We start from the raw sequence: 12367 nt of genomic DNA, 5'->3' as shown, positions 1-12367 counted from the left end.
CTCCCAGAGTTCACTCAAACTCATGTCCATCGAGTCGGTGATGCCATCCAGCCATCTCATCCTCTGTCGTCCCCTTCTCCTCCTGCCCCCAATCCCTCCCAGCATCAGAGTCTTTTCCAATGAGTCAACTCTTCACATGAGGTGGCCAAAGTACTGGAGTTTCAGCTTTAGCATCATTCCTTCCAAAGAACACCCAGGACTGATCTCCTTTAGAATGGACTGGTTGGATCTCCTTGCAGTCCATGGGACCCTCAAGAGTCTTCTCCAACACCACAGTTCAAAAGCATCAATTCTTCGGCACTCAGCTTTCTTCACAGTCCAACTCTCAGATCCATACATGACTACTGGAAAAATGTTCCCTTGGTATCTCTAATTTTCTTGAAGAGATCTCTAATCTTTCCCATTCTAATGTTTTCCTCTATTTATTTGCATTGATCACTGAGGAAGGCTTTCTTATCTCTCCTTGCTATTCTTTGGAACTCTTGCATTCAGATGGTATCTTTCCTTTTCTCCTTTGCCTTTCACTTCTCTTCTTTTCACAGCTATTTGTAAGGCCTCCTCAGGCAACCATTTTGTCTTTTTGCATTTCTTTTTCTTGGGGATGTTCTTGATGGTTGCCTCCTGTGCAATGTTACGAACCTCAGTCCACAGTTCTTCAGGCACTGTTGTCTATCAAATCTAATCTCTTAAATCTATTTGTCACTTCCACTGTATAACTGTAAGGGATTTGATTTAGGTCCTATCTGAATGGTCTAGTGGTTTTCCCTACTTTCTTCAATTTAAGTCTGAATTTGGCAATGATCTGAGCCACAGTCAGCTCCCAGTCTTGTTTTTGCTAACTGTATAGAGTTTCTCCATCTTCAGCTGCAAAGAATATAATCAATGTGTTTCAGTATTGACCACCTGGTGATGTCCAGGTGTAGAGTCGTGATTTCAAATGTTTTAACTTACAATTTAAAAAGTTAATATGGAATCCTTTATGTCTCTAAGATGTATACTAAAATATGTCCACATGGAATGATATGCCTTCTGCCAAAATAGTTGAGAGATGGGGGAAGAGGGTAAGATACACTGTTTTAAAAGGAAACAAACAGTTCAGATGAAACCATGAGTTGACAATCATTGAAGCAGAGTGGTGGATACATGTGGGTTCAGTACACAACTCCATCACCCTTTGAAACTCTTTATAATCAAAGTTTTTTGAATACAATAAAAGCTTAACAATACCACTCAGTAAACCATCTCCATCAGGATAAAAGATAATGGTGTGAACACAAATATTCAGGAATATTTACAAAGTTTTGGAGGGTTTTTGATTTTTCCTTCTTTCTTCATCTAACAATGAGTTTAAAACTTTTCCAAAAAGATTTCAGAGTTACTGTATTTATTAAGGGCCAGTCTGGATAGTCTATAGACATTATCTCACACTTAAACTTCAAGTTAATCACTTTACAAGAAGAAAACTTAAGAATCTTCATAATTCACCCAAGGTAACAAAGTTAGAAAATGACAGAATTCCAGCGTAGGTCTGTGCCTCCAAATCCCTCCATGCTCTTTGAAAAAATTAAAAGGATAAAAAATTACAAATAAACTACACAGAGTTATCAGCCCCACGTGGGTCAAACACTAGGAAGTACACTGACATTTAATGAGAAAATAGTGTATGGATTTTATAATGAGTTAAGTAAAAAGAATTACATGGAAAATAAGATGTACCTAAAAATTTTCTTAAATCTTCACTAAATTGAAAACCACTACTAGTTCTAAAAATGTTACAGAAATTCTCAACTATTAGGCTCAAACATTTCCTGTTTATCTGTTACTAATTAAACAAATACTATAAATGTCTTTAAGTAAAACAAAGTTCTGGGATCTGAATTAATTTTCTCAAAGAGATTTCTGGGGGCAGATCTCATTGTTCTGGACCATTTTCACTGGTCCAGAGTAATTTTACCACTTTATATTTCTATAAATATTTTTATTTTGTGTCCTACATTTTAAAAAAATAGGATTATCTTTGAAGGGTAATATTCTAATTCATTACTCTTCCCTTTAAGAATTTTTTAAAACTTCACAAAGATATACATCACTAGCCTAAGACAACACTTCAAAAAAAATCACATGTTTTGCTCCTCCTTATTATATTGGTATGTACTCATAAACAAGGGGAACTTAGTTACATGAATTGTATTTTAGACTATAACAACACCAAAGGTTAGTGAAAAGCAACATATTTTTTAAAGCAATACATGAGACACCCTTAAAAATAATTTGTCTCTGTTTTGCTTCCTATCTCTAACCAACTAGCACAGAATTATTGTAATTTCACTGTTTAGTGTCCAACTATCAATTTCTCCAGGGGTCCCTAACCTCCAAGATCTCCTGCTTGATGAATTGTGGTGGAACTAATGTAATAATAATATAAAGAAAGTACACAATAAATGTAATGCACTTGAATCATCCCGAAACTATTCCTCCTACCCCTAGTACATGGAAAAACTGTCTTCCACGAAACTGATCCCCAGTGCTAAAAAGGTTGAGGACTGCTGAATTTCTCCATAGCAGGGTCTTTCAATTCCAAACAGCAGTATAATACTGGCATATGGTAGAAACTCAATCATTGTTTCTGGAATTAAGATAATAAAAACATCACAAGAATTCCACAGCACTCCCAAATAGCAATTTCCTGGCTTTCAGAGGAATGGAGACACTTGGTTTCAGTTTTTTAATGTAATAAATTGGTAAATTCACTGGCCATTTGGATTCCAGCAATATCAGATCCTCATTAAAAACAAACATAAAAGTCTGTTTCCTGAGCCACATTAAAAATAATTCAGAGGAAAATGCAAACTAACTGGAAAAATTATTTTAATTGTTTAACATGTAGATAAGGTACTATATTACTTTAAGATATGTGGAGGCAAATATGCTAAGCTCTGTAGTTTGGAGCTACAGAAAATCTGGAAACTGAGAGATTCATATGAATCTGCTCTGATGTAAATGACACATTTCTATCAGTGTTCATCAGGCTTAGGTAATGCTATACAGTACTTCTAAAAATGCTGTACATAACTATATGGTACTTGTAAAAACGTTATACATAAAATAATCAAATATTTGGTCTTTATTTATTCAAACACTTATTAAGTGCCTATACTGTGCCAAACACAGTTATAGATAAAAGGAAGAAAACATGCCCCTTAGCCTTAAAGAACTCTCAGTCTAGAAGGGAAAGAATCTTAAAACACAACCAGAAGCAAGGTGTCATTCACACACTGTGTAAATTAGTATCTGTTCTGAGTGAATCAACCTTTTACTAGTGTCCTGAATTCTTTACCAAAACCAATAAAGTCCACACTGTAAAACTTCACCTGGGAATTATCTGTAAAATGGATCACTTTTGCCAAATTAGCAGGTGAAAAATATTAACTCTGTGACCAAGTACTTGCATTTCAAGTTTCAACCTGGACTGAATGTAAAATGAAAAGTCAATGGTCCATTATGGAAATACTGACAGACTTAAACCACGGTGGATGCAGCTACGACTCTGCATTTATTGAAAATTAATGAAGTCTCTGAATTTTTATTTATAAAATGTATATTATTTAGTTTTAGATTATTTCTGCAAGCCAAAAGTCAGAATTTAATATGATGATGTGTACAGATGGCACCAATTTTTACCCTTATCCACTGCTTGCAGCCTATGTGCATTTAAACCAAAAAACATTTGATATACACTAACTATAAATTATTTCCTTGAAGATCTCTCAGGCATGAAGAAAAAGCCTCTTAAAATAAATTTAAAATATTATATGCTTGATGGTGTATAACCAAAGGTTTAATCTCACCACTAAAGGGGCAGTTATCATGATTCTGCAATAACCCTGCAGACAATAATCAAGACAGCTCCTGTTGTTCTCTCAGTAAAATCTTCGTAAACACAGCATGGATATATTGTAATTTGATATCCGTAAGATCAACAGCTATACCTCATGACAAGTCATAAGATTTTATTCACCATTAAATTGAGCATTTTCCTCAGAAGACACAAGAAATGTGTTATTTACCAAGCACTGTCCTATTAACTATACATTAGCACATTAAAATAGATATGCTTTCTTTCTCTCTATATTCTAAAAAGTGTGGTCTCTAAAGCAAGCTCTGAGATGCAGCCAATTAATTAGATTTTTCAAACTTTGGGAAAATGTATCTGTACATATTTCCACCATTATTTTAAAACAATTGATTCTAATTATTATTCTACTACATATACAAAAAACAGTCCCAAAATAAAGCTGATTAGTCAGGTTAAAAAATGCATCAGTCTCAACTTCATAACAATAGTAATATTCTAACTTTAAAAAAAGAAACGAAGGAAGGGAAAAAGAAAGCAATTAAAATATTAAAATAAACACAAATAGTGATGCAACTTCAGGAAATCAGGGAACACAGAATTCAATAAACAATGCAAGACAATATAAATTAGTACCAAAAGGATTCAAAATGGAGATTACCAGAAGAACTCAATTAGAGGATGCGAAAACTGTACTTTTTTAAAATACAAATAAGTGATTCCATTAGTATTTCAGAAAGGTAATAAAACGATCTTTCACTCACCAATGCTGGATTTTCTCTTGGCAGTTAGTGACCACCTGTCATGAAAACAGATAACTACTCATGAAAAAACAGGGCAATGCACAAAGCTACAAAATCACTGTATCAGAAAGCTACAGTAGTGGCTTTACAGATTTAAAAGCATCTCGATACACATTTTTATTTGTCAAATGCACAGAGATGCGAATGTTAGTTTTTAAGCAGCATACTTTATCATACCTCTCTAATGCAGGCTGATAACTGCAGAACAAATTACAGCTTTCCGATTCATACTTAGGTACAAAACCCACTTCATAACTATTAGGTGACATATGATATAAGATAACTAGTATTTTGTACAATCTGCAGGCCTGTTTTCAATGTTACATATTTTGCAGAATACACAAATGTTATAAATAACAAAAAAACAATGTAACATCCACATTTCATCAGTTTAAAAAAAATGACAGCAGTGAAAGTATTTTATTTTGTCAGTATATCTTCAAATGTTTTCACCTGTAATTTTTATTCTGATGCATTAAAAATGAGTTCAGTGATATTTTTCTACTACATTTCAAGAAGAAATACTTGGGATAAAGAGATGCTCTGAACGGCCCATTTTGTTCCCCTGGTGAATTATGATAAAATTTTAAGCACTTCATAGTCAGTTTAAGCTATGCTTATAATACTGAAACAACGAAATTAAACATAAAACTTACTTGTTTTCCTTAGAGATATTTCAACAGATTCTTAAAATGCTCAAAAAATTAAGAACACTAACTAGTAAGGGGGAAAAAAAAGAACATGTGAATAGCAACTTAAAAAAAAAAAAACCCTTTTCAAAGATTACTAATTATGTTTTTAAACTGCCCATTGATAACAAAACTTTAAACAATAATTTCAAATACTGTAGCACCATTTTAGAGAAAGAGAAACCAAGGGATGAAATTACTATGCTTAATATAATGCCACCTGAAAAAGACAGCAGTGTTACAGTTTGAAACACTGTTCTTTCTCACTGTTCTAAATACCAATACTGCATCTTATATAAGCACCATGTTTCATCTAAAAATCACATCTTTTTTTTTTGGCCTGTCACTAAATTCCTCTATTATAACATTTAATTCCTGAAGTAAATATCTTCCTTTAGGACATTTTAAATACTAAGGCAGCAATCCTGTACCAAAATACATGTTGTAATCAGATATCCAACCATACTACACATTAACTCAGCATAAAAAGTCAGTTTTAGAATAAAGCTCTCTCAATAAGTATCAATCACATAGCAACACTTAATAACAGTGATAACATATAATAAGAGTACTGACTTTACATCTGGAAGAACCAGGCTAAAGCTACATCAATCCATTTCACTGTTTCTGACTCGACAGTAATTATAAAATAGACAAACAGAATTAAATGTAAATTGAAAAAGAAAAAATCTTCATGAAATCCTTTTTATAAAGTTCTTATTTAACAACCCCATTAAGAGAAGAGACCCAAAAACAGTCAGGATGCTTTCCAATCCCAATGCATGTGTTTCCAAGCATGAAGTGAGCCAAAAGCACAAAAAGAAAAGCCCTGCAAACCATAAGAGCAGAATGTTCATTAACCTCTACATGATAATCCTTTCATGGCTGCATATTAACTAGTTACATATTCATAATCATTTACATTATTTAAAGGACCTTCGATGAAATTTTCTATGCAATATCCATTAGTGACAGTGTTAAAGGTTATAGAAGATAAGTCTACTTAATGTTTCCAGGAAGCCTTTTTAATTAGTAAATATGTAAATTTGCCACATATGCTTTTTATGTTTAAAAAACAAGTTCCTGGTAGAATGGCATGTATTCTTGCCATCACCCTTTATGATCTTAACTCTCCATTTTGCTGTAGCTATTTTTCCCCCACCCCTTTTCTTTCCTGAAATAAGTTTCCCCCAAGAACAGATATTAAAGGATAAGATAACAAAAATCCATTTCACAATTAAAAAGAGAAATTTTCACTACCAAAATATTTTCTTCGTTAAAAGTATTTATTGGTTACATATAGGGGTTAGAACAAGAGTCTTCAGTTAGACATTATCCAAATGTAAGCTAGATATTTTGTAAACTCAAGAAATTAAGGAAAACATGAAAGAGGCAGGTATGAATACATACCATAGCCTTCTGATGATATGTCTACAGTTAAATCTTTGTTTACATGATTTATAGCACACCTAATTCCAACAAACATTTGAACCCAAGCAGCTGTACTTACACTGATATCTTTCTAGTTTTCTCCTTTTATTCAAAAAGAAAATATTAGTAAATTTTTATGACTTAGTTGCCAAGGAAATCTGTGGAAAGGAGAAAATCTTATGATTCATCTGGGGTTTTACAGTCTCTTTTTTCTGTTAAAAGTAATGCCAACTAACCTTATTTCTTCTGAAATGGACTAGATTAATTATTAAATAAACTGACTATAAGATAGTGAGACTGGTTCTAAAATCAACTTTTGAAAACCACAGTGAAACAGCAAAACACATTTCATTACTATACCACTTTTTAAGACACATTCAATCTACCATTAGGAGTGTTTACCAATAGCCCAATTGTAAAAAAAAATCCTTCGGTATGCTTTCTTTAGGACTCAAAATTGCCCTTTTCCTAAGAAGTCCCTTGGACTGCAAGGAGATCCAACCAGTCAATCCTAAAGGAAATCAGTCCTGAATATTCACTGGAAGGACTGATGCTGAAGCTGAAGCTACCATACTTAGGCCACCTGATGTGAAGAACTAACTTCTTGGAAAAGACCCTGATGCTGGGAAAGACTGAAGGCAGGAGGAAACAGGGACGACAGAGGATGAGAAGATTGGATGGCATCACCAACTCAATGGACATGAGTTTGTGCAAGCTTCGGGAACTGGTGATAGACAGGGAAGCCTAGCGTGCTGCAGTCGCAAAGAGTTGGATGCGACTGAGCGACTGAACTGAACTAAGAAGTAAGAATAACACTGGTAAATGCCAGGACTTTATATGATGAAACAGTTCAATAAGATGAGTCTTCACGTCTTAAAAAGAGGAAACAAGTTCAGAGATGGAGTAACTTTCTCGATATTACAAACTGCCTGAGAACTGCTAAAAGATAAAATCCGTTTTAATGCCAGGTCTATCTAATCACAAAGCCGATACTCACTGTATTGGACTGTTCTCAACCATCATAAATCTTACTGGGTATAAGGAAAAGCAGCTGCTTTGTATCTGCAGTTTTCCTTAAAACCACTGATTGATGCTGCTACTTCTTCACTTCCTCCACATACCCTCCCACACACACTGACAAGACCTTGCCAATAATGTTAGGAAAAGCAAATAAGCTTAACTGGACCAACTCACTAATAAAAATTTTTATTTCTTCCAATGCCTCATACAACTCCCGGCCCTCTCAAGTCAAGCAACTCAGTATGAATATAAACAACAAATTTCCCAAGCCCCACATACACACATGCATGCACGCACGCGTGTGTGTGTGTGTGTGTGTCTGTGTGTCTGTGTGTATGTTTTAGGGGGAGAGGGTGGTGGGCCAACCCTATTATATATTTTTAAGGCACTTACAACTAATCAAGTTAGATGCCCAAGATGACAATGATAGTCTACCCAATAACCTATTTTTCTTTAGGTCAGTGTCCAGCTAACATATATACACATTCAATTATAAAATAATTGGCAAGTTTTAAAATCAGTAAACTATTAATACAAGAATATTTTCCTCTTTTTTCCCTCAGGAGGCACTTTTTAAAAATTATTATAAAGAAAGGAATGAATTAAGATCTCCATTACTTAGTTCCATTTGTGCTATTTGCTTTGGTTAACAGACCACAAGGGGGCCTCAACCTATGAGTTTTCCACGTTAAGAACAGCACCACATTAAAACTAGACCAGAACAGAGAGGCTAAAGGGTAAGTTTGCATAAGTCTTAAATGATATTTCTCTCAAAAATGCTTCACTTTACTTCTAAAACTTCTCTCACTGCACTGCAATTCCATATTCTCCCTGTACAGGTTAATGCATAAAATAACAATCTGAGGATTCACTAATCAGTGCTTTCCACATTTACATGATTTGCTTCTCTTGCTAGACTATGTCTTCAAAAAAGATCATATAATTTTGGGTTTTAAAGCTACTGAGAAGTCAAAAAGGAAAAAAATTATCAATGGTGACTAAATCCAATAGATAGTGGACATGCATGATTATCTGGCAGCTACTTAAATGGCTGAGAATAATTTCTTAAAGGACATACTGTCAATTAATAGATGTATAAATGCCATTACCAAAGTATATAAGAAGTACACGTAAAGAAAACTGGTAAAATATTATAAGTCTTCTAAATAAGCCTCTCTGCAAAAAAGGTTAGAAACGACTACAAAGAAATAGCAATAAGCACTGATAAACTAACAAAAGAAATAGCAATAAGCACTAATAAACTATAATAAGCTGTTTCTGTATAAAAATTTTAAACAGATTTATTTTTAAATATGCTAAAAAATGAAAATAATAGAACTACTATCCAAAGTTGACAATAATTATAAGCTGCTGTTAAAACACTTAAATGTTTTTTCCAAAATCCAGGAAACTCGTAATTGTACTAGATGAAAGGTCAATGATATGGGCCAGGCCTCCTTTACTCATGTGCCATATAGTAAGTGTGCAACAAGTCCGTGTAAGGAGTACAGATCTACAATTACTTAGCCAAAAATCTCAGGGAAAGATGTTTCTCAGTTTAGAACTTTTCATAATTTAGTCAAGTTATATCTTGCAGTAGTAGAACACTACCCTGTATCAAATATAGTGACATTTTCAGGGAAACATGAATATTCAAAGTAGAATAAAATACCTCACTCAAATCAGTTTCATCAACAAATGAATATGGCAGAAACTAAGGAATAACTTTGTTTTCAGTTTTTAAGACTTCTGAATTGCAGCTTGCCTGTCTATTGTTTTATTAGAGATATCAATCATTTCTTCTCCATTCCCACACCTTACTTTCTAAAACCTCACCCTCCTCTCATCTGCAACAGGCAGAGGACCCCATTTCTCCATTTGGAGAAATGTAAATGGAGCCAGTGTAAATGAAGAGGATCCACACAAATTGAGCCAATCAAATTTACTCTGGACTCAAAGAGAAACTGAGGTGATTACAGATTCTGGACCGGAAAAGGTGACCACAAAGGGATTTGCACAAGCTAAATCTAACCAAGTTCCCCACAAAGTAACGACATAAATGTACAAGAAAGTGAAACACACACACACACACACACACACACACACACACATATATACAAAATAATCCTATCCCTGAGTTCTTCCTAACTTTTTATAGTACTTTCCAAACTTTCTTCCAAGCATTTCTGTGGTTTATAATTGATAAAGAAAACTTCGTAAGTAAGCCAGCTACATAGATTAAAATGAGAGCATACCTGTGAAGATCTCCAAGAAAACAAGTAATTCATTAAAGAACAGAAGTAGTAGCTGTGCTTAGTCACTCAGACGTGTACAACTCTTTGCAACCCCATGGACTGGAGCCCATGAGGCTCCTCCATCCAAGGGAATTCTCCAGGCAAGAATACTGGAGTGGATTGTCATCCTCCTCCAGAGGATCTTCCCAACCCAGGATTGAACCCAGGTGTCCCACATTGCAGGTGGATTCTTGACCATCTGAGCCACCAGGGAAGCAGAAATAATAGAATGATGGGGGGAAAATATCTTGACAAGTAAAAAAGAAGTCAAATTGAAAGGCCCTTGCACCAATTAAAGAAGTACATTTTTATTTTAAAGAAACACTAACAGTGACTAGAGCAAAATTAATACTAAATCACTTGCAAGTAGCTACGTAACTAACCTCCAAGTTGGGACAAAAAGCGTATAACAAACCAGTAATTCCTGTGAAAACTGGCAAAGCCAGATGAACACAAAGTCATCTCTTAGAAGGCACCTAAGAGTTGCCTAAGAAGTTGGAACAAGAGGGACTAAAATTCAGGAGATAACTATGGAGAATTAAATTAATGCTCTTTTCTTGGACAACTCAAAGCACAGTGAAAAGGCTGAGAATTATACTTTGTCCTGAGCAGAAGTTTAAAGCAGTCTGAGAAGGCTGTAGTAACAAAATCAGAGACACGAGAGATCTTAAGCATGTGGCTGTCTTTTCCTCTCATGGCATGTATGAACTTCTGAAGTTCAAACAGCCAAAAAACTGAAAGGCTGAAAATCAGAGCTCAGGGAACTGATGAAACAAAACTTAAGAGTTCAGAAGCCTTCAAGGGAAGAAGTCTGGTGAACAAACTAGATTTTCAGAAGAAAAGCCAAGAAAGAATCAGATAAAAGCCAAGAAAGAATCAAAGATAGCTGATATTTTACAATAAACAAAACCCAACCTGCACTCCATTCAGTACCTGCCTGAATTGAGGTGTCCCAACTTCTACTTTATCAACCTAGTGAAGAAAGGGTGAAACTTTTCCAGAGGAAGATATACCCTTCAGGAGTAACCAAAATTGTAAAGACTCTAAAATATCAATTAAATTAACATTTAATTGTAAATACTTCAGGAGTATTTACATTTCTAGCATTTAATTAAAAATAACTATATTACCAAGAAATAGGACCATATGAGCAAACCTCAAAAAGAAGAAAAACAACACAAAATAGAACCAAATAAGCAATCTACATATTCGAGTTAACCAACTAAGACATTAAAATATAATTATTAATATGTTCAAGAAAACAGTGGAAAAGATTGAAGAAATACATGAAAAGATGGCATATTTCCCTAGACAATTAGTATCTACACAAGAAAAGAATCAAAAGGATAATCTTTAACTGAAACATCTAAAATGAGTTTAATAAATGGTGTTAACAGGAGATTAACACAAAAGTCAGAATTTTGAACTGGATGACATGTCGATAAAAAAAATACCATAATAAAAGCCCAGAGATTAAAAAACAAAGTGGAAAATATAGAAAAGACCAATAAGAGACATATGAAAACTATAACTGAAGATCTACAGAGAGAACAGATCTGAACAACAAACCTCTACAAGATTTTCTAAATATAAGAGGAAGGTATTAACCAACAGATTTAAGAAGCTCTAAGAATTTCAAGCAAGAGAAATTAAAAAAGAAAAATTATATGAAGGCACAATATAGTACCACTGATGAAAATCACAGAAAAATAGAAAATTTTACAATCAGCATAGGGGAGAAAGAACAGGGAGGAGATACAGTACCTTCAAAGCAGCAGTAAGAAGAGTTAAAACTAGAGATAACTTCAATAAAAACAATGCTAGAAACTGGAAAAATGGGATAAGAATCTTAAAGTTTGGGTAAAAAATAACTGAAAATTTATAAATTATGTACAGAGCAAAGAGATCCTCCAACATGAATGAAGAGTAAAAACATTTTCCCACAAAAAATTCTGCACCAGCAGATTTTTACTGGAAGAAATACTACAAGTAATTATGTGACGTGACAGAGGGAGTTAGCTAAGGCTAAAGCTGTAATCACCATGCAACATATAAATGTATCAAAACAATACATTGTACACCTGAAACATACACAATGGTATATGTCAATTCTATCTCAATAAAGACACATTATACAGGCAAAAAGAACTACTACAAGAAGCTATTTGGAGCAATAGAAATTCAGAAAGAACTAAAAAGCAACTGTACAGGTAATTTTGTCAAGGTAAGGATAATCAGTATTGATCACAGAACAATTAAATACTGTATTGTGGTATT

General features: G+C 34.0%; 1 protein-coding gene across 1 annotated transcript in view; it reads right to left on the bottom strand.

Annotated features, from left to right (window-relative positions):
- Positions 1–12367, bottom strand: part of URI1 (URI1 prefoldin like chaperone) — a 63113-nt gene that overhangs the window by 36774 nt on the left and 13972 nt on the right. The window contains exon 2 of the mRNA XM_019979645.2: positions 4618–4652. Coding sequence (XP_019835204.2) covers positions 4618–4652 — 35 coding nt within the window. The remainder of the gene's footprint in view (positions 1–4617; positions 4653–12367) is intronic.

The sequence above is a fragment of the Bos indicus genome, chromosome 18 (assembly GCF_029378745.1).
Source record: "Bos indicus isolate NIAB-ARS_2022 breed Sahiwal x Tharparkar chromosome 18, NIAB-ARS_B.indTharparkar_mat_pri_1.0, whole genome shotgun sequence".
Taxonomy (NCBI): Eukaryota; Metazoa; Chordata; class Mammalia; order Artiodactyla; family Bovidae; genus Bos; species Bos indicus.
This window is presented reverse-complemented; position numbering and strand designations above follow the sequence as displayed.